The sequence below is a fragment of the Protopterus annectens genome, chromosome 2.part1 (genome assembly GCF_019279795.1).
Source record: "Protopterus annectens isolate FY-2018-M chromosome 2.part1, PAN1.0, whole genome shotgun sequence".
Lineage (NCBI taxonomy): Eukaryota > Metazoa > Chordata > Ceratodontiformes > Protopteridae > Protopterus > Protopterus annectens.
In genome coordinates, this window is record NC_056729.1 from 272,201,337 (window position 1) to 272,224,869 (window position 23,533).

At 45.1% G+C, this 23,533-nt stretch overlaps 1 protein-coding gene across 1 annotated transcript in view; it reads right to left on the reverse strand.

Moving 5' to 3' along the window:
• Positions 1–23,533, reverse strand: part of CENPE (centromere protein E) — a 3,008,010-nt gene that overhangs the window by 2,570,774 nt on the left and 413,703 nt on the right. Inside the window, exons 7-8 of the mRNA XM_044063442.1 lie at positions 9,357–9,424; positions 9,178–9,258 (exon numbers count right to left, since the gene is read on the reverse strand). Coding sequence (XP_043919377.1) covers positions 9,178–9,258; positions 9,357–9,424 — 149 coding nt within the window. The remainder of the gene's footprint in view (positions 1–9,177; positions 9,259–9,356; positions 9,425–23,533) is intronic.

Below are 23,533 nucleotides of genomic sequence, written 5' to 3' on the forward strand. Positions count from 1 at the left end.
AGAATCTTTTCCATTTAATCAGCATAAGATTTTCTAGTACTAGGCCTTCTAGCCTCCAAAATGACATCCATCACAGGTTTGCTGAGAGATATAACCAGTGAAATTAGTTGATTAGCCATGCTGCAAGATTCGAGTTTGAAGCAGAGTGTGCAAAATTTGATAGTTCTGCTGAGACAGTAGATAAGGGGTCTGAGGCAAGTACCAAGGAGGCAGGTGTGACATATTGTGTAGGAGCAGGTACCAGTGTTGGCGAGGCCAGTCTGGAGCAATCAGAATCATTTTTGGTTTTTCCTGTCTGACTTTTAGTAAGACCTTGGAGAGCAGAGGCAGTGGGGGAAAGGCATAGACTAATGTTTTTTTCCAGCTGAAGGCTAGAGCGCCCACTTTCCAAGCTTTTTTGTGATGAATTCTTGTGCAGAGTTTGTCCAACTGATAGTTCTGGGGTGAGGCAAAAAGATCTATGTCTGGGCTCCCCCATTTGCGTATCAACATACTGAAGATATGTGGATTCAGTTTCCATTAGTGTGGGTCCATAAGATTTCTGCTTAGTTCGTCTGCCAGAGTGTTTTGCTTTCCTGGCAGGAATTGAGCTTGTAGATGTATTTGATAAGTCAAGGCCTTGTTCCACAAAGCCATGGCTAGAATGCAATGAGGGTTGGAATGGGTACCCCCCTGCTAATGCACCACATGACTGTGGTGTTGTCTATCAGTTGTTGTCCTGGATGAAGATAGTCCTTGAAGGCTGTCAGAGCATTCTGTACAGCTAGCATCTCTTTCTGATTGATATGTAGGTGCATTTGATATGGGCTCCATTGGCCCTGAACGCATCTCCCTGCCATATGTGCACCCAAAGCATAATCTGATGCGTCCGTAGTCAGGGTTTGGGTGGCAGGGGGTGGAATGAATGGCAGTCCCTTATTTTTGCTGACAGGCCTTTGCCCACCATAGGGACTCTTGCTGCAGGCAAGGCATGATAGGAATCACTGTTTCCAGGCAGTGACCATGTTAACTCCATAAGCTTTTTAGGTACCATTGAAGTTTCCTCACATGCAGTCTTGCATATGGAATTATTAGAATGCAGGAAGCCATGAACCCCAAGGCCTGCAGAATTTGTCTTGCAGATAGCTGGGTTTTTGTGGCCACTTGTTTGAATTAAGTCATCAACTGAATTTGTTTTTCTGGCATCTGGGCAGTTGTATTCAAGCTTGCAACCAGGAATGTAATTATTTGAGAGGGTATCAGTTGTGATTTCTTTTCATTTATGGTGTACCCTAGACAAGTTAGAAGCGTTTTTACAAACACCAGATGTTTTAGAAGAGTGTCCTTGTTTTCTGCCTGAATTAGACAATCGTCCAGGAATTACTGATGCCAGACACTTTGTGAAGACCCTGGGTGCAGTAGATAAGCCAAAGGGCAGTGCAGAGAAAGTACAATTGTGTACACTTAACATAAATGTAGATGTTAGGAGTGTATTCACTGAATTCCAAACTCTTGGGTCCTGTGTCGGTTGCTGTTTCCTCTTCCATGACGTCAGGTCGTCAGGGGTATAAAACATGCAGCCGACACCATTTTCTTGCCCCCAAAAAAGTAGCAAAAAGATATATATATATATATATAGACAGATAGATAGATAGATATATATATATATAGATATATATATATATATAGATATATATATATATATATATAGATATATATATATATAGATATAGATATACATATACACACACACACACAAACATGCGTCAATATAAACTTTACCTTCATCTACAAGCAAATACACCACATAGGTTGTAGAAGATAGAAAAGGAAGGATAATCTCCAAAATGACAGGGGGATGGTGGGAGGGTAATCTGGACTGCAACAGTGAATACACTCAAACATCTACATTTATGGTAAGTGTACACAACTGTACTATGTTCTTCACTGTTGCAGACATTAAATTTGGGTAGAATCCCAAAGCTATGGTTGGGAGGCTGGAGCTAAACAGCATTAGGAGTGACTATAAGGCGCTGCAGAACTGCAGTGGCAAAGCCTGCCCCGGATTTAGAGTAGAGAGGCAAATGATAATGCTTTGTAAAGGTGTGAACAGAACTCTAAGTAGTAGCCTCTAGAATGTCTTTGGTTGGTACTCCCCTGAGAAAAGCTGCTGAAGTAGCTGCAGCTCTGGTGGAATGAGACCTAATGCCCTTGGGCACAGGTTTACCACGGTGCAACTAGTAGAAACGGATGCAGTAGCTCATCCACTTTGAAATTGTCTGCTTTGAATTAGCCTTGCCTTCTGATCCTGCAGCATATGCCACTAGTAATTGCTCAGTTTTTCTTAGAGCTTAAGTCCTGCTCAAGTAGAATCTTAGCTGTCTGTGTACATCCAAGGAATGCAGAATTCTCTCCTCCTTGTTCTGCGGATTTGGATAAAAAGTTGGCAAATGAATTGTTTGATTGAGAGCCACAATGGAGACCACCTTAGGCATAAAAGTCGGATTTGCTCTCAGAGACACCCTGTCGGGGTAAACAATGACAAAAGGCTCAACAGCCATGAGGGCCTGTAGCTCTGAAACTCTCCTTGCTGAAGTAATTGCTAGCATCAGAGCTGTTTTCCATGATAAGAACTTTATATCAGCGGTAGCAGCTGGTTCAAATGGAGGCAGGGCGAGGTTTTCCAACACATAATTGAGGTCCCATGCAGGCAACGGTGATCTTCTAGGAGGCCTTAAATTTTTGGTTCCTCTAAGATACTGCTTTAGTAAAGGATGAGAAAAGATAGGTGGCTCTGTATTGTATTGAGCCGAAACGGCAGATGCATGGATTTTAATTGAGAAAGATAGGCCTTTGTCAAGCATCTCAGTTAAGTATTGCAATATCTGAGGAATATTTGGTTCTGCTGTATCCATTCCTTGTGCTAGATTCCAAGCACAGAATCTCTTCCATTTGTCAGCATAAGATTTTCTAGTAATAGGTCTCCTGGCTTCCAAAATGACATCCATCACAGCTTTTCTGAGAGGTGTTGTTTGTATGACCAAGTGAATCGGCCATGCTGCCAGGTTCAGTGTCTGTAATCGATTGTGCAGGATCTGATTGTTTTACTGGGACAGTAGTTGTGGTCTTTGAGGCAAGGTCCAAGCTGGGTATTGAGGAAAGTTCCTTTGGATTGGGTACCAGTCCGGAGCAATTAATATCTTCGGTTTCTCTCGTCTGACTTTTAGGAGGACCTTGGGGAGAAGAGGTAGAGGATGAAAGGCGTAAACGGATAGGTTTTTCCAACTGAAGGATAGGGCGTCCATTCCATGCTGGTCTGTGATAAGTCCTTGTGCAGAATCTTTTCAATTGATAATTGTGAGGAGAGGCAAATAGTGCTATGTCTGGGCTCCCCCATTTCCCTGTTATCATCCTGAAGATTTGTGGATTTAGTTTCCACTCGTGAGGATCCATAAGGTTTCTGCTTAAATCGTCTGACAGAGTATTTTGTTTTCCTGGCAGGAATTGAGCTTGAAGATGTATTTGGTAGGTCAAAGCTGTATCCCACAGTGCCATGGCTAACCTGCAAAGGGGGTATGAGTGTGTGCCCCCTTGTTTGTTTATATACCACAAGACTGTGGTGTTGTCAGTCTCTACCAGTAGTTGTCATGGATGAAGTAAGTCCTTGAAGGCTGTTAGGGCATTTTGAACAGCTAGCATCTCTTTCTGGTTGATATGTAGATGCATTTGTTTTGGTGTCCATATGCCCTGAATGCATCTTCCTGCCATGTGGGCCCCCCCAGGCATAATCCGATTAGTCTGTTAAGGTCTGGCTGGCAGGGGGTAGAGTGCAGGGCCGCCCCATGTTTTGGTGACATGCCTTTGCCCACCATAGGAACTCCTGTTGCAGGCAGGGAATAAGAGGAATCATAGTTTCCAGACTGTGAGAATGTTGACTCCATAAACTTTTTAGGTACCGCTGAAGCTTCCTCATATGCAGTCTTGCATATGGAATCAATAGGATGCAGGATGCCATGAAGCCCAGAGCCTGCAGAGTTTGTCTTGCAGAAGATTGGGTTTCTGTTGCCATCAGTTCGAAGTAAGTAGTCAGTCGCCTTGGCTTGTCTGACGTGAGGTAAGCCATCTGGGCCGTTGTATTCAAGCTTGCACCCAGGAATGTTATCTTTTGAGAGGGTACCAGCTGTGATTTCTTTTCGTTTATTGTGTAACCTAGGGATGTTAGAAGCCTTTTCACAAACGCCATTTGTCGAAGAGGGTCCTTGTTTCTCTGCTTGAATGAGACAGTCATCCAAGTAAGGATATATTTGTATATTTCTTTGTCTGCAAAATGCAATTACTGGTGCCAGGCACTTTGTAAAGACCCTGGGCGCAGTAGATAAGCCAAAGGACAGTGCAGAGAATTGGTAATGCATTAAGCCAGCCTTGAATCCGAGGTACCTTCTGCATGATTGTCTTATTGGGACATGCAGGTATGCCTCTTTTAGGTCTAAAGTCACCAGCCAGGCATTCTTGCCCAGCATGGGCAGAAGCTGCTGCAAAGTCAGCATTTTAAATTTTGGAATGTCCAGGTATGGGTTCAAAATAGATAAATCCAGTATTGGCCGCCAGGCCTTGTCCTTTCTGGGTACCAAGAACAGTCTCGAGTAAAAACCTTGTCCTTTTTCCTGTTCTGGTACTATCTGAATGGCCCCCATTATCCATGAGGGATGTAACCTGTTTCTGTGCCTCTGCCCATTGATTTTTTGGGCAGATCTGGCCAACCACATGCCATTGGCAGAGTGTGGAAATGGAATCTGTATCCCTGTGATACGATGTTTAGTACCCACTTATCCTGGGTTATTAACTGCCAATTTTGAGCAAAAAGTGCTAATTTTCCCCCTATGGGTGCTGCCAAAAGATAAGTGCTTGGAGTAGGCAGAGGGAAGTCATTGGGATTGCTTTCTGTATGCTTGCGCTTCATCTCCAGATTTGGAGGTGGAAGTGCCCCATTGCTTTGACCTGTATGAATCTTGCGCCTGGTATATGAAACCCTTTGGGCGTCTGGATTTGCCCCTTTGAGCTTTGTCTGACATAGGAAAAGACCAATTTTTTGTAGGCCAGTGTCTACTGAATCTTGGTGGTTGCACTTGTAAGAAGTCTTTAACAGTTTGCATATACTTAGCTTTGTCTTCCATTTTCTATAAAACCTCTTCTGCCTTAATACCAAACAGTGAATCATGCTGTAAAGGTGCATGTAGCAGTTTAGCTTTAACACGATCAGGCAAATTTTGTTCCTTTAACCAGGCATGCGTCCTAATCACAGATCTAGTAACTGCGGCACTGCAGGAGGCCTCTAAGGAATCAAAACCACATTGCAAAGTATGTTTTCCCACTTGTTTAGCTGCATGCAACAATTCCTGCAATTCTTTATTTTCTGCACATTCTGAAATCAACATCATTTTCTGTTTCAGCAATCCCATAACATGCTGTTGGTACTTAAGCATATGACATTGACAATTTAAGGCCCCAATTGCAAAGGTTGCAGATGTATAAACTTTTTTCCCCATCTGTCCAGTGTCCTTGAATTTCTGTCAGAGGGGGTAGGATTTTTTGCTGTCGAGGCCTTAACTCCCTTTGGACCCTGTAAAATAGTTTCAGGATCAGCAGCAGGGTTTCTAAATAAAAATTTATGAGAGTCAAGGACCCTGTAATATCGGTCAGGCTTACTGGGAGCCAGAGATCAGGAGTCAGGGGTCAAGCTTGACTCCGAAAACACATCATCCACAATGTCTAGGACAGGGGGAATGCCTAAAGGCCTGTGCTGAGGGAGAAGGAAATCCCAGAGCCACTTTTTTGATTCTGAGAAGTCTTGACTCTCCCAGTGAAAATGCTCCCTCAAAGTATGCAATGTTTCTCCAAATGAATAATCCTCTGGAGGAGATGCAGATGGAATAAACTCCTCAGCATCAGACTCTTCAAAGGGAGGAATAGGCAATTCTGGATCAGAAGAGGAATCAGAAGAAATAGAAACCCGATCTGAAGATTCATAGTCAGTGTCTTGCCTAGGCCTCTTATTTGGAGGGGGATGGGTACCCCTGATCAAGGTAATAAGGTCTTCAGCCATTTTGATCTGTTTTTTAGGCATAGAGAACTGTGGATGTGGCTCATGCGTCAGTTTTTTTAGTTTTAGAAGTTGTTTTTGTCTTTGGTTTTGCAACTGTCGATCTGATATACAAATGTTGAGGTCTGAATGCACCCTCAGAAACCGGTGCCTGCTCAGCGGCTCCGGACCCATCTGAGGGAGATGCATCTGTCGGTCCAATACCTCGAATATCTTGTGGCAAGCTGGACTCCACATGGGTGTCGGTAGAAGCCTGCGACTCAAAGGTAGCGGGTATCAGGGGCTGCGAAAGCGCCTCACTGAGTACCGGTGACTGGCTTAGGAGAAGCTCCGTCGTCTGTTTTGGACCTCTACTTTCTCTGTCCTTTTCTTTGCGTTATGTACTCTGGTAGTCAGATTGCTATCAGACGACATTTCTCGGAAGTTAAATCTGTTTCCAAAATACTTTGATGCAAAAATATACCGAAGCTTAATAGTGCAATGGTTAAATCTAGCACAAAACCGACAGCCAGGTAAGTTGTGATCAGGACCTAGGCAAGGAATACAGTATAACTGGAAATCCTTATGAGGTATTTGCTTCCTACAAGCAATGCAATTAACTTTTTCTGACATCGGTAAAAAGCAAGAAAAAAGTTTCCTCAACGGGGTACTTAGCTTTAGTGAAAACTTCAGTTCTGAAACTCAAACACAAATATTTCAGTAGTCTGCCGACCAGCACTTGCAAAATGCTTCTGGCACCGCGCGGCAAGAAAGACTAAAGAAAATGACGTCGGCTGCATGTTTTATACCCCTGACGACTACGGTTACCACCTGTCACACTGAGGGACAGTCCCTCTTTGGGTTCCACAAAAAAGTTGTAAAGAAATCGGCAAATGTCTTGAGATTTTAGGACAAAATTATTTCCTATATTGTATGTAACAGTTGCATAAAACAGTTATTCTTCTGTATCTGAAATACCTAAATATTATAAGAAACAGAATAAGCAACTAAAATGCTACAAAAGAATAAGCTTTTATTTAGGCAAAAAAAGTGAAGTTCTGTCCTTTGTACTGGCTGTGGGTATGTTTCAGCCTCCAAAATCTGACGTTTGTACCAAAAATGTCCCACTTTGGACATTTGAAAAGGTGGCAACCCTACTGACGACCTGACGTCATGGAAGAGAAGACAGCAACCGATGCAGGACCCAAGACTTTGGAATTCAGGCCGACTGAGGGCAACCTGCCAGCAGATTACCCTAATGTAATGACTGCAACAGTGAAACACGAAGAAGATATGGTAATCTAAATAGCCTGCTTTGAAGCAGAGGTATCTTCTGCAAGATTCCCTGATTGGGATATGCAGGTAAAGCCTCTTAAGAATTACCAGCCAGGCATCCTTGCCTAGCATAGGCAGTACCTGTTGTAGAGTCAGCATTTTGAATTTTGGAATGTATTTAGAATGGACAAGTCCAGAATTGGACGCCATTATTTGTCTTTTCTGGGTAACAGGAAAAGTCCTGAATAAAAACCTTGTCCCTTTACCTTTTCTGGTACAGGCTGAATAGCACCCATATTCAACGGGGACGTAACTTGTTTCTGGGCCTCTGCCCACTGATTTGGAGGCAGATCTGGCCATCCGTTTGGGACTGGCAACGTGTGGAAATGAAATCTGTATCCCTGGGATACTATATATAAAACCCACTTGTCCTGGGTAATTAGATGCCAATTTTGTGCATGAAGTGCCAGTTTTCCCCCCAAAGGGGTCGCCAAAAGGTAAGTGCTTGGTGATGGCAGAGGAAAGTCATTGAGACTGCTTACCGTAGGGAGGTGCCTCGCTACTTCCAGATTTGGAGGTGGAGGCACCCCATTGTTTTGTTCTGTAAGTTCCTTGTGACTGGAACCTTTGGAGTGTCTGGGTTTGACCTGAGCGGCTCTGGTGGGTACTGGAAAAGACCAATTCTTAGTAGGCCAGTGCCTACTGAACCTGGGCGGCTGCACTTGTAGGAAATCTCTTAGAGTTTGCATAGATTTAGCTTTGTCTTCCATCTTTTTCAAAACTTCTTCTGCCTTATTACCAAATAGACTGTTCTGTTGTAAAAGAACATCCAACAATTTTGCTTTAACATGATCAGGCAGATTTTGCTCTGACATATTAAAAGCTACCACAGCGTTTCACTTATTTTAATGGGATACTATAGGGTAATTATTTTATTAGTACAAATGTGCTAACAAAACAGTTGTCACACAATGACAGGATTTTTTTCTCAATTCATATTCAAACTAAAAAAAAATCAGGAACAAGTTATCTTGGTACCTCCTGTTTGGGTGACTACAAAAATACTTATAACCCACAGCTAAAGGGTTAATGGCTACACTCCAAGGCAAGAATGTGAAGAGATGCCAATATTCCTCTTCAATATTACTGCAAATACTAGTTCTAAAAGCTTTCAACTCCTTCAAGAGTGAAGAAAGCATTTTTCCATTAATTTCTTCTCTGGCAGGAAAGAAAGATTAACAAACTGTCATAAAATGGTACAAACAAAATAAAACTGAAACTGACTTATCGGTTTGAAATTACAAAATGTTAGACAGAGTCAAAAGCACAAAGTACAAGAGAGGTCACAGAAAGGTTCAAGTTGGATCACTCCTACTGTTGGTAAATTGCAGGCCAAATGGAGGAGCAAGCAAAGGAATGGAACTATTCACATTAGCGACTACAGCATTACTCCTCTGTAAGCATAGCATACTGAAATTATGTGGCAACATAGGTGACCAAGTGCGTGAACTGTAAAACTTCCTTGAACTGCAAACCTGGCTACTTTATTCTAACATTGCTCAAGTTTGGGCAGTTGAGTTGCGAGACTAAGGTTAGTGAAGACTGGGGCAGCATAGAAGAGAGTTGGCAGTAAGAAATAGGCTATGTCAGTGAACACAAGGCTCCTTACTACCTGTTTTGTGAGTGTTTTAGGGTAACCCAGTTACTTAGGATAACTGACAGCTATATCATGAGCATATGACCTTGTGCATTTGAAGAAAATGTTTCTACTTGCCACTGTTACTAAAATCACATATAGGTTGGAATTTTTAGACTTTTCAGAGAAATCAAACCAAAGAGCTTACCAAATGAGAAACCATAACAGCTCCATCAATATCAGCATTCTCAGCTGTGGCATTTTCTGTTTTTTCTCTGCTCTCGATAATCTTTGGGAAACATTAAATACGAATTAAAGAATTAATGCACTAATCTGTAAAGTCACATTCCAAACTGTAAAAAAGGAAAAGAAAAATTCTGAAATTACCATCCTAAAAATTGTATGAGAACGGCTACTACGTTCATTCATCCTGGTTTCTGCATAATGTCGATTTTCTGTTGTAAATAATGCAAAATACATTAGTTATATAACACTCAAATGGAATTTAAAATCTAGGTTTACATTCAACGGATAACATAGCATAATTAATAGTCTCCACTCCAAGAGTGAAAACACTGATGCAAAAGCAGTGCATCTAGTCAATGCATAGATATATATATATATATATATATATATATATATATATATATATATATATATGGGTTCAACTTCATTTCACTGAAACTTCATTTCACTGAAACTTCATTTCACTGAAACTTCATTTCACTGAAACTTCATTTCACTGACAACTATTATTACAAAGTAAATGGAATATGTCCCCTTCCCCACTGTAGTGCGACCCTGGAGTTAGAATATATAGTTAGGGGGGTGTGGGGGGGCAAAGCCCCCCACTTCATTTCATATGATATTCTTACGTTTTGACATAATATTGCTTAGTAAAAGAAAAGTGGGGGGCTGCACCCCCCACACCCCCCGATGTGGGGGGCTCTGCCCCCCACACACCCCTAACTATATATTCTAACTCCAGGGTCGCACTACAGTGGGGAAGGGGGAATATTCCATTTTATTGCTAATAGTTGTCAGTGAAATGAACTTTCAGTGAAATGAATTTCAGTGAAATGGTGTCAGTGAAATGAAAGTCAGTGAATTGAAAGTTCAGTGAACTGAAGTGAACCCATATATATATATATACATATATATATATATATATATATATATATATATATATACACACATATATATATATATACACATATATACATATATATATATATATATATATATATATATATACACACACATACATATATATACATATATATATATATATATATATATATATATATATACACACACACACACATATATACACACACACACATATATATATATATATATATATATATATATATATATATAATTTATTTTTTAAAAGAAGATTTTAGCTCTTGAAGACGCTATACCGAATGAAGACATTAATACATTATTTTGGTGGTCAATATAGCAGCAAAATAAGATGTACTTACCATATCAGCTGACAAGACCCTTCAAGTCAGAGCTGGTTCCTTCTTTCCACAAAATAAAATTCAGTACAGTTCTTCTAATTCAGAAGCAGTTATATTTTCAAGGATGTGCTCCTGGTGGTAGCACATATAGTGATGTCAGGAGCGGGCCAAGACTAAGCACACCAGCACTCCACACCAAATGCTAAAAAGCACACCTGCAAATCAAATATTTAAGATGTGCATCAACAGGTGCCAACAGGTATTTGGACCTTTGAGCAAGTACAACTTCACCAGGTGCTTAACAAACCTTCCCACTACACCATAAAACACTGTGATGCTAAGCCTCTGCAGACCTTCAATGCAACATGCAAAAGGCAGCTAAACACAGATAAGGAAACTGCTTCTCACAGCAGACAGGGTCTTGCTATCTTGTTTGCTCCTGGTAAGTCTTTTACCTTGGGTACAGACAGCATGGAATCATAGAAAGGGGCATTAATAAAGGATGCCTTGAAGCTTTCTGTAATACTGCACAACCACATCCAGTTATGGCAACACATGGTAATGCCTGTACCAGATGCTCTTAATGTGCCACCTGCTGTGCTCAATAGCAGTCTCATTGCAACATGGAATTAGATTGCAAGGTAGACATTTGGGCATCCACTGCTTTTGGACGTGCAAGGTAGACATTTGGGCATCCACTGTTTTTGGATGTCCAGTGGTGAATTACCCAAAAGATGGTGAGCCCTCCTTGATCAAGTCCTTTTGTAAACAAATTAAATGAGTAAGGTAATTCAGCAACTGAAGTGCAAGTCCATTTCCCTTGTCTCTCCAATGCCATGGACTGTTAGGATGGGCAGATTAACTTTCCTCAGATAGCTCTTTGTGGCTGCTGCTACCACCATGGTATCTACCTGAAGGCCCTTACACCAGAGTTTCCTGTCCTTCAGAGCAGAGGGGCTCTTGTCCAGCTTCTTGGGAAGACACTCCATAAAATCAAAGTCCTTTCAAGCACTCTGTACAATGAGGTCCATCAAGGCATTTGGAGATGGGACTATCCAGGACACAGATGGACCAGACCCAAAGGCTTAAAAGGAACACGGACTCATCTGAAGGAGTTTCAATAGACCATCCTCCCTCTGGTTCTTCAATTCTAGAATGTACTGAAATATGACATCTTCCTGGAAGACCCTTCAACCAAATCAGTGTCCTCAGTGACTTATTCAGGGTAAGAATCTGTGTGCTTCTGTTCACGTCTGTTTTCGCACATGTCTCTGGGGCTCCAATGAAGGCATGCTGGAATCAGACAGGGAGCTCTACAAATCGAGCAGTTTTGAAACCTATAGGATGTTCATGTTTCACTGTTGCATTCATAACACTTGGGTTATCCTGCTGGCAGGCGACCCGCAGTCGGCCTGAGTTCCAAAGTCTTGGTCCGGCGTCGGTTGCTGTCGCCTCTTCCCCGATGTCAGTGCGCCAGGGGTATAAAAGTTGCAACCGATGCCATTGTCTTCAGTCTTTCTTGCCGCATGGTGCCCGAAGCAAAAGAAGTTCGCAAGTGCCGGTCGGCTGACTGCTGAGATTTTCAAAATTGAATTTCAGATACGAAGTCTTCAATAAAGCTAAGTACCCCGTTGGGGAAACTTTTTCTTGCTCCAGACCAATGTCAGTAAAAGTTAATAATTGTATTTCTTGTGGGAAGCAAATACCTCATAAGGACTTTCACTCCTACTGCATTCCTTACCTAGGCCCTGAACAACAACATTACTAGTTGTCGGTTTTGTGCTAGACTCAATAAACGCACTATTAACCGTCAGTTTGATTTTGCTTTACATTATTTTGGACGAAGATTTAATTATATAATGCCATCGGAACAACCGAAGACCGGAATGTATAAAAAACGCAAAGACAAAGAAAAAGACAGGCATCAGAGGTCCAAAACAGACGACGAAGCCTCTTCTAGCGATGAGCAAAGCAGCACGCTTCAAAACAAAGCACAAATCCAAAAAGAAAAGGTGTCAGAATAGCACAAAAACGTAGTTTAATTCACGAAGTAAAATCCACAAGATAAAATCCAATAAAACACATGAAAACACGCTGTAATTATGCTGTTATAGAACCACAAGTGAGCGCTTTCATCTCCAAAGGGAGATTTCTTCAGACTAATGGTTACAACACACTGCTTCATTTAAATACTCTTAGCAATTAATAAGGTGCTTCAATTAAGCAATCCAATTAAAAGTTATCAGTTTAAAATGTGTTTGAACTACAACATTCTTAAACTATTCTGTATACCTGAAAACTAACCTAATGTTTAAAACCTTTCCTTTTTAAATACATAATGAATTCCTCTCTATTGTTTAACCCTGGCGGAAAACACGCATTTAATCTCACTTGCCAGCAGTATTCAAGCCACCCCAATTCTTCTTCAATATTTATCTTTGTAACATTGGGATGGATAAAATCTATAACTAAACGTGTTTTTGTGTGTTTTATTGGATTTTATCTTGTGGATTTTACTTCGTGAATTAAACTTCGTTTTTGTGCTATTCTGCCGTCGTTTCTTTTTGAAGCCTCTTCTAGGCCAGTCGCCGGTTCTCAGTGAGGTGCTATCGCAGCCCCTGACACCCGCTACCTCAGAGCCACAGGCCCTAACAGACAGCCACGTGGAGACGAGGCCTGTGGAAACTCGAGGTATTGGGCCTACGGGTCCAGAGCCGCTGAGCAGGCACCGGCTTCTGAGGGTGTTTTCAGACCTTCACAGCTTACAATTAAGGCTACTACAGCACCAAAGGCAAAGTCAAAAACACCATTAAAGACAAGGAAACAAGTGCAGCATTCTCCAGAACAGTCATCCATGCCAAAGAAACAGATGCTTAAAATGGCCAAAGACCTTATTACTTTAATCAGGGGCTCCCCATCCCCCTCCTGACAAAAGGCCTAGACAAGACACCGATTATGACTCCTCTGATCAGGTTTCCATTTCCTCCGATTCTTCTTCTGATCAGGGCTATTCTCTCCCTCCCTATGAGGACTCTGATGCTATAGAGTCCATTCCTTCTGCCTCACCGCCTGAGGATTATTCTTTTGGGGAAACCCTGCACACCATGAGGGAGCATTTCCATTGGGAGAGCCAGGATTACTCAGAATCCAAGAAAAGGCTCAGAGATTTCCTTTTATTGCCTCAGCACAGGCCCCTGGCTATCCCCCTCCTGTGCTTGATACTGTAGATTATGTGTTTTCTGAATCCAGTCTATCTCCAGATTCTTTACCCCCTGCTCCAGTAAAGCCAGACAGGTACTACAGGGTCCCTGACTCTCATAAATTTCTTTATAAGAACCCCGCTGCAGACCCAGAAACAATTTCTCAGGGTCCTAAAGGGGTTAAAGCTTCCACTGCCAAAAATCCTGTCCCCTCAGATAGGGATTCCAGAGCTCTGGACATATGGGGGAAAAAAGTTTACACTTCTGCTACTTTAGCTGTAAGAGCTTTAAACTGTCAGTTTCACATGCTTAAATATCAACAGTATCTCATGTCATTGTTAAAGCAGAAAATGGTTACAAATATAGAAAGTCCTGACAGTAAAGAAATGCAGGATTTATTGCATGCAGTTGAACAAGTGGGAAAGCATACTCTGCAATGTGGTTTTGATTCATTAGAGGCTTCTTGTAGAGCCTCAGTTACAGGCTCAGCAATTCGAACACGTTTGGTTGGTTGAAAGAACAAAGTTTACCTGACCATGTTAAAGTTAAATTATTGGATGCTCCACTACAGCATGATACTTTGTTTGGTGTTAAGGCAGAAGAGGTGTTAAAGAAAATGGAGGATAAAGCAAAGTCGATGCAAACTGTTAAAGATTTCTTACAGGTTCAACCACCTAGATTTAACAGAAACTGGCCTTCAAAAAATTGGTCCTTTCCAGTGTCAGACAGGCCACAAAGAGGCAGATACAGATGCTCAAGAGGCAGATCTCAGCCCCAAGGAGCCTACAGACCTAAACAATGGGGTGCTTCAGCCCCCAAAGGAGGAAAAGACAAATCACAACCTTACAGGAAACAGTCACAATTACGTCGCTCTGCAAATGCCAAGCTCTTACCAGTTGACAGCACCCCTAGGGGGAAAGCTAGCACTTTTCTCAAAAAATTGGCACATGATCACCCAAGACGAATGGGTGCTGAATATAGTTTCTCAAGGGTACAAGTTCCACTTCCACACGCTTCCAAAACCAAAAGGTATGCCAAACCTGCCACAAAACCAATGGGCAGAGGCACAAAAACAGATTGCTGCTCTTATGGATATGGGAGCTATTCAAAAAGGTCCACAAGAAGAACAGGGACAAGGATTTTACTCGAGACTTTTCTTAGTACCCAGAAAAGACAAAGCCTGGAGACCAGTACTGGACCTGTCAATCCTGAATACTTTCCTGGATGTTCCAAAATTCAAAATGTTAACATTTCAACACATTTTGCCCATGCTGGGCAAGGAGGCTTGGCTAGTTACTTTGGATCTCAAGGAGGCATACCTGCACGTCCCAATCAGACAATCGTCCAGAATATACCTCAGATTTATAGCAGGCTCAATGCATTGCCCATTCTCTGCACTGCCCTTTGGCTTATCTACTGCGCCCAGGGTCTTCCCAAAATGCCTGGCACCAGTAATTGCATTTTGCAGACAAAAAGGAATTCAAATTTATCCCTACTTGGACGACTGCCTTATTCAAGCAGAGAGCAAGGACATTCTTCTAAAGCACCTGGCGTTTGTAAAAAAAATTGCTAATTTGCCTAGGGTACACAGTAAACGAAAATAAATCAAAACTAGTGCCCTCTCAAGAGATAATATTCCTGGGTGCAAGCTTTAATACAACTGCCCAGATGGCTTATCTCATGCCAGACAAATAAAAGGCAACTAACTCATTACTTTCAAATGATGGCAACAAAGACCCAGCTCCCTGCAAGAAAAATTCTGCAGGCCCTGGGTTTCATGGCATCCTGCATTCTACTAATTCCATATGCAAAACTGCATATGAGGAAACTAAAATGATATCTAAAAAGTGTTTGGACTCAGCAGTGTCACAGCCTAGAGACAATCATAACCTTGATTCCCTGCCTGCAACAGGAGTTTCGATGGTGGTCCCAGGCCTGTCACCACAACAAAGGATAACCTTTCACCTTACCTACAGCCAGGCAGACAATAATTAGAAGTTATGTACTCACCATAACGTTCCATCTGAGTAGGTGTATTCATTTGTCTGCAACCTGTGGGTTATGGATCCGATATCGGATCCGAACCGGCATGGTTTTCCAGCTATGGATCCAAGCTCTCAGCTCCTCCCCTCACCCATAATGCCCTGCTCTACCCTCATGACCTCAGATCGAGTTTGCCAAAGCAACAATACCCTAAAAAGGGTAACATAGAATATGCAGGAAACTGATAGGCCAGGGGGATAGGAGGGCGGGATGGTTGCAGACAAATGAATACACCTACTCAGATGGAACGTTATGGTGAGTACATAACTTCTAAATCTGAAGTAGGATATTCATTTGTCTGCAACCTGTGGGACAGACTCCCCAGCTACCTGAATCTTGGGCGGCCATCATGGAAGGATATTCCGGAGCACCGCGGAGCCAAAGGATGCTCTACCCCTAGATGCAAGATCCAACTTATAGTGGGAAATAAACGTATGAGATGAAGCCCACGTGGCTGCTGCACAAATATCATCTAGAGGAATCCTAGCCTTGAAGGCTGCCGAGGTAGATACTGACCGGGTTGAATGGGCATGAACACCCTCCGGTGCGGGCCTTCCTGAAGCTTGATAAGCCAATAAAATGCACTGTGAAATCCAGCGGGACAGAGAAACTTTAGAGATTGGCTTGCCCAAATTGAATTTTGCAAAGGAAATAAACAGCTGGTCGGATTGCCTATGACCAGCTGTCCTGTTCAGATAAAATCTAAGTTGCCTGTGAACATCTAGTGAATGTAGCTTATATTCACCTTTGTTTTCATATTTAGGGAAGAAAACAGGGAGGTTAATGGATTGATTGATGTTTGCTTCAGAAGCGATTTTAGGAAGAAAGGACGGGTTGGTCCTGAGGGAGACACGGTCCGGATGAAATACCAAGTAAGGAGGTTTAGCTGATAATGCTTGAAGTTCAGAAACTCTCTTGGCTGATGTAATGGCTACCAAAAGGCTGTCTTGTAGGACAAGAATTTGAGATCCACCGTAGCCGCTGGCTCGAAAGGAGGCGGTCAAGGCCTGTAGGACCAGAGAAAGGTCCCAAGGAGGAACTGCTTGTTTTATAGGGGCCTGAGAAGAAAAGTACCTTTAAGAAAAATTTTACACAATTTGGCTGACATAAGAGGATTAGAGTCATGGCCAATGTGATAGTGAGAAATTGCCGCCAGTTGTACTTTGACTGTGGAACTGCTGGCACCATCGTTAAAGAGAGTGGTTAGAAAGTCAAGCACTAAAGGGAGAGGAACCGTGAAGGGATTCAGGCCTTGCCGCTCCGCCCACAAAGAGAAACGTTTCCATTTGCTTCGTAAACCTTTCTAGTGGATGGTTTATGAGCCGCCACCAAAATTGCCTTTACCGGTGAAGAAATACCGGGAGTCCTTATCAAGAGTGGAACTGGAGCAGCCAAGCGGTCAGCTTCAGGTTGTCCAGATTCGGAGGAGGAATGCAGGATGGATGGGATATCAGATCCGGGATGGGATCTAGAATCCAAGGAGGATTCACCGAGTGAGACCTTAGGAAGGGGAACCAGATCTGTCGAGGCCAGAATGGAGCAATGAGAATCATTCTGCAACCCACCCGAGAGGCTTTCTGAAGAACTTGGAGCATCAGAGGCAAGGGTGGATAGGCATACAGAAGACCGGGTGGCCAAGCATGCACCAGAGCGTCTCTTGGGGTACCTCCGAGAGGAGGTATTAGAGCGAAAAAACTGTCGCACTTGGTGTTTGAGGGAGAAGCAAAAGATCGCATGAAGGGTTCCCCACCGTGCGAATATGCGTTCGCTACTTGACAATTGAGAGACCACTCGTAAGGGGTCAGAATGGTGCGACTGAGCTTGTCCGCTAGGATGTTGGACCGACCGGAATGCGTTGCTATTAGAAAGCGATTGGTGGAGATTGCCCATTCCCAAACTCTCATGGCCTCGACAAAGAGGGTAAGACCTTGTTCCCCTTGCTTGTTGATGTACCAGACAACAGACATGTTGTCCGATTGAATCGCAATTGTTCCCAAGGGAAGAAAGTCCTGAAGTGCTAGCAACGCTAAGAGCACTGCTCTCATCTCTAGAACATTGATATGCAGTAAGGTCTCTGAATCGTTCCACGTGCCTTGGACGGTCCGTCCCGCAAAGTGCTCCCCCCACCCGAGTCTGGAGGCGTCCGTGGTCACCGTGGCGAGGGGAGAAGCACAAAAGGGCGGCCTTTGTGGAGATCCGGGAGTGGAGCCACCACAAGAGGGACCGCTTGCAAGCCTTGCTGATCGCTATGGGATGATGCATGGGGAGAGCAAGGTATGACCACTGTACTAAGAGCGTCCACTGTAGAATGCGCATATTGAGCCTGGCAAGAGGAAGAAGTGCTATAGCCGATGCCATGGACCCTAGAGCCCTCAGGACCAACTCCGCTGGAACAGAACTTGAATGGAGAATGGCCCGCACCTGGAGCTGCAGATTTAGAACTCTGTCCGCAGTGAGGAAGGCTCGTAAACTCCTTGTGTCTAGCCTGGCCCCTATAAAATCTAAGAGCTGTGTGGGCCAAGTTGGACTTTTTGTATTTATTGTGATGCCCAGAAAGGGAGCAAGATGGAGAAAGGAGTCTCGCCAATAGAAGTAGATGCCTTGTTGGGGCGGTAAGAAGCCAGTCGTCCAGGTAGGGAAAGACCTGCACCCCTGAAGCCTCAGGTGGGCCGCTACCACTGCTAATACTTTGGTGAACACCCTGGGGCTGTGGTGAGACCAAAGGGAAGGACCCGAACTGGTAGTGACTGGCTCCCAGCCGAAGCGGAGAAACCTCCTGAGCGCCTGTCCATCAGGATGTGGTAGTACGTCCTTGAGGTCTATCGAGCACATCCAGTGATTTTCTCCCAGAAGGGGAGAATAGATTGCAGAGTGACCATTCGAATTTTTCTTTGGGGACTGCCAGATTCAAGAGAGAGAGGTCTAGGATTGGTCTTAGTTCCCCGTCTTTTGGCACTAAAAGAATCTGGAGTAGAACCCTGATCCGATCTGGTCTGGGGAACGGGCTGGATGGCTCTTTTCTTTAGCAGATGGCCAATTTCTGCCAAAGCGGCCTCCCGCTGACCGGGTGGGACGTCTGGGAGGGACTTCAACTTTGGAAGGTGAAGGAAAGGAATGCGATATCCCCTGGATATGATTTGGAGAACCCAGCGGTCCGATGTTATGGACTCCCATGCCGCTAGGTGCCCCGAACGTCCCCCGACTGCCTCCAGAGTAGAGCAGTCGGGCAACCCTCAGGGTTGCTGCGGGCCGTTCAGAGAAAGGTTCTCTGGACCCGAAGTTTCTGGGAGCCCCTCTGCCTCTAGGGCGGCGTCCTCCCTGTCCTCCTCTGCCACGGAAGGACTGGTTGTCCGAGCAGGCTGGGACTGCTGCGACTTCGAACCACATCTTCTTCTGACCCTTTTGGTTCCTAGAATAGGGCCTCTGGGGTGCAGAGAAGCGGATTCCGACGGCAGACAGCGTCTTCCCGTCCTTTTCGCTCTGGGTCAACGTCTCGCGAACAGTCTTGCCAAACAGAGCAGAACCATCAAAGGGGGCGTTCGTAAACGACGCTTTGAAGGGCTCAGAAAAATCGCAGTGACGGAGCCAGGCCTGACGCCTAGTGACCAGTCCTGTCCCCGCAGCTCTAGCGGCGCCTTCCGTTGCATGGGAGAGTAGCCGCATAGAAGTATTTGTAACTGACCTAAGAGTGGCCATACGGGTGGAGTGCAGAACTCTGTCCTCCTCCGAAATGGACTCAGGGGGGGATGCAGCGTATTCCTTAAGATCTCGCTGCATCCGAATGACATGTGCCAAATAGTTCAGCGCCCTTACCGAGAAGGTCGCCGAACTGAACATCCGCTTCCCCAAGCGGTCCATCATCCGAGACTCCTTGCTCAGTGGGTGGACTGAGGGACTCTCCTGAGCCAGTTCCCTCTTTGTGGCCGCCGTCAACATGGCATCTACCGGAGGCCCCTTACTCCAATGGGTCCGGTCGGATGGCGGACTAAGGATCCTATCCGGTCTTTTGGGAATTGGCTCCACGGTGTCCGGTTCCTTCCACGCCCTGGTGGTAATAAGGTCCACCAGGGGGTCGGCAGGGGGGGACACCCAAGAGGTAGACGGGCCCGTTTCAAATGCCTCCAAGAACACGGACTCGTCCGAGGAAGACTTGGGGGCAGACCACCCCCCCCTTATACGGAGCATTTCCATGATGTCTCCAAAGGAGACATCCTCGCGGTGACCGTGGGGAGCCTTCCTTCCTCCAAGTCCGTGTCTTCTGTGAGAGACTCGGGGAGTCAATGTGCCTCCTTTTGACGTATGCTTGCGAGGACCTCCTCTGGGGGCTGTCAGAGGAGTCCTCGCAGCAGCAATTTGCTCCATAGGAGCAACTTGGGGCACAGAAACGGGCTGTCCCAGGGGCCGGATGGTGGAAGCCTGGCCCAGTGCAGAGGGAGCGCGGGACGGAGCCGGAACAAGTGCCGGGGTCCGGAGACCCTCAACTGTCCCCTCTCCACTACATCAAAAGCCGAAGGGGAGCCGACCTCGACCAAAGGATCCGACAATCGGCTCCCCTCGGATCCGAGTGGACGGGAGCCGGCGCCGAAGCGCTCGGATCCGAAGGGACAGTACGCTGCGACACAGACGGCGCCGAAGGAGCACTGATCGCCCCGGATCCGGCTCGGATCCAGGCTCCGAGGTCGGGTCCGACGCACTCGAGGGCAGGGTCGGATCCGGTACCAAGTACTATCGGCGCCGACCCACCCCGCTCCGGCTGCTCGGCTCCAGCTGCTCGAACCCGGATAGCGGGTCGGAGAAGGAGCAATAGGCTTAAAAGGGTGTTGAGCTCCCCGAGGGGAGGCAAGAGCACTCCCATCTGCATCTGGGCCTGGGTGAACCTTCTCATCATGCCGTCCAGATCAGCATCAGAAAGGCTACGTGTAGATCTCGACGAGGCTACTGAGGTAGGCCTGGAGTGCCTCCTCGATAGCCTCGACGGAGATCGGGTCTCCTCCTCCTCAGGACCCGGTGAAAAGCACACAGGGGACCGGAGCCGAGAAGGAGGAGACCGAACCGACAACGGAGCCGGGAGAAGCCGCTTGGCTGGCGGGGCGAAACAGAAGTCTCGGCCCGCCAGGTGCTTCTCCCTCCGGTCCTTTACTAGCATCCCTCTCCTCTCCAGAAGCGGGAGGTTGAGTCCCAGGAGCAGGAGGGGTTGCCACAGGGGGAACAACCGTAGCCACAGTAGTTCCCGAAGGAGCGGAGGCCGGAGCAGAGTCTGGCGGTAAAAGACCCGCCAAGACAAGCTTGGACCTCCGCTCCCTCAGTGCCCTGGGGTTGAACCCTGCACATATGGAACAGCCAGATGTGAGGTGTTCAACCCCGAGACACTTAACACACCGAGTGTGGCCATCAGCGGTGAGAGCTTATGGCCACACTCGAGCATTTGGAAAAGATAGATTTAGGCTGATCAGCCATAATCTACAAAGCTACTAAAAGTAACTTAAAACAAAAAGACACACAGGCCCACACACACACTCTACGCAACAGCGAGGGGAGGGAAAAAAAATTACTTAATTTAACTCAAAATAAAACTATCAAGGAGGGAAACCTAAACTTTCACACAGAATTACACAAAAAACTTAAAACTTTCTGTTTTAACAGGTAATAAATCACCACTTAGCTGAGAGCTATGAACCCAAATCCAGTCACCAGCGCGGCAAACGAGATCTGAGGTCATGAGGGTAGAGCAGGGCATTATGGGTGAGGGGAGGAGCTGAGAGCTTGGATCCATAGCTGGAAAACCATGCCGGTTCGGATCCGATATCGGATCCATAACCCACAGGTTGCAGACAAATGAATATCCTACTTCAGATCAACGGATGCATCAGGTTATGCCTGGGGAGCACATATGGCAGGAAAATGTATTCAGGGCACGTGGCCCAAGGAGCAAATGCATCTTACATCAATCAAAAAGAGATGCTAGCTGCACAAAATGCCCTGACAGCCTTCAAGGACCGGATACATACAGGAGAACTACTAATAAAGATGGACAATACCACAGTTATGTGGTACATAAACAAGCAAGGGGGCACACATTCCTACCCCCTATGCAAATAAGCCATGACTTTGTGGAACACAGCACTGACCTACCAGGTACGTCTGCAAGCACAATTCCTGCCAGGAACAAAAAATACACTGGCAGACGAACTAAGCAGAAATCTCATGGATCCTCACGAATGGAAGCTAAATCCACAAGTGTTCAACATAACAAGGAAATGGGGACGCCCAGACATAGATCTTTTTGCCTCCCCTCACAATTGCCAAATACAGAAATTCTGCACAAGGACTTTTCACTCTCAAGCATGGAAAATGGATGCTCTATCATTCAGCTGGAAAAACCTGACAGTCTAGGCTTTCCCCCCGATGCCTCTTCTCACCAAGGTGCTTCTAAAAGTCAGACAAGAGAGGCCAAAAATGATACTGATTGCACCAGACTGGCCACGCCAGTACTGGTGCCCAGTCCTAAAAACTTTGTCCCAAGGCCCACCTTGGCCTCTAACTCAAATCCCTCATCTTCTGACACAGCAAAACAATCAGATTCTACACAATCAACTCAGAACCTTAAACCTGGCAGCATGGCAGATAATGAAGACAGCCAGACTGCACCTCTCCCTAAAGCTGTTATGGATGTAATTTTGGAAGCCAGGAGGCCCAGCACTAGGAAATCTTATGCAGAAAAATGGAAGAGATTCTGTGCTTGGAACCAGGCACAAGGGCTCGACCCACTGGTCCCTAATATACCTCAGATTTTGCAATACCTGACTGAGATGTTGGACAAAGGCCTATCTTTTTCATCTATTAAAATCCATGCCTCTGCCATTTCAGCTCATTACAATACGGATCCTCCTATTTTTTCACATCCTCTACTAAGACAGTACCTCAGAGGAGCAAAGAATATAAGACCCCCTAGGAGAGCACCAGTACCTACTTGGGACCTCAACTTTGTTTTAGAAAAACTTACACTGCCTCCATTTGAACCAGCCAGCACAGCTGATCTAAAATTCTTGTCATGGAAAACTGCTCTGCTCCTAGCAATAACTTCAGCAAGAAGAGTCTCAGAGTTGCAGGCATTGATGGCTATGGAACCTTTCCTCATTTTTCATCAGGACAGGGTTTCTCTTCGGACAAACCCAACATTCATGCCAAACGTGGTCTCCAATGTGGCCTTAAACCAAACCATTCATTTACCTACTTTCTATCCAAATCCCCAGAATAAAGGGGAAAGACTTCTGCACGCTTTGGATATACAGGCAGCTACGATTTTACTTGGACAAAACAAAAGCTTTCAGAAAAACTGAGCAACTGTTTGTAGCTTATGCTGCAGGATCACAAGGAAAGCCTACTACAAAGCAGACAATCTCCAAATGGATAGGGCACTGCTTATGTTATGCACAACATGGCAAATCTGTGCCTAAGGGCATTAGGCCTCATTCTACCAGAGCAGCAGCCACTTCAGCGGCTTTCCTCAGAGGGGTACCAACCAAAGACATTAGAAGCTGCAACCTGGAGCTCAGTGCACACTTTTACCAAGCACTACCACCTACCCCTCTACTCCAAATCCAGAGCAGGCTTTGCCACTGCAGTTCTGCAGGGCTTGTTAGCCTCGCCAAATCCAATCTAGACCCAGCCACCCAACCTCAGCTTTGGGATTCTACCCAAGTGCAATGACTGCAACAGTGAAACACGATGAACATAGCACAGTTGTGTACCTACCATAAATGTAGATGTTTGAGTGTATTCACTGTTGCAGTCTAGGTTACCCACCCTCCATCCCCCTCTTTGCTGGGACTATTCTGTACTTCTCAACTCTATA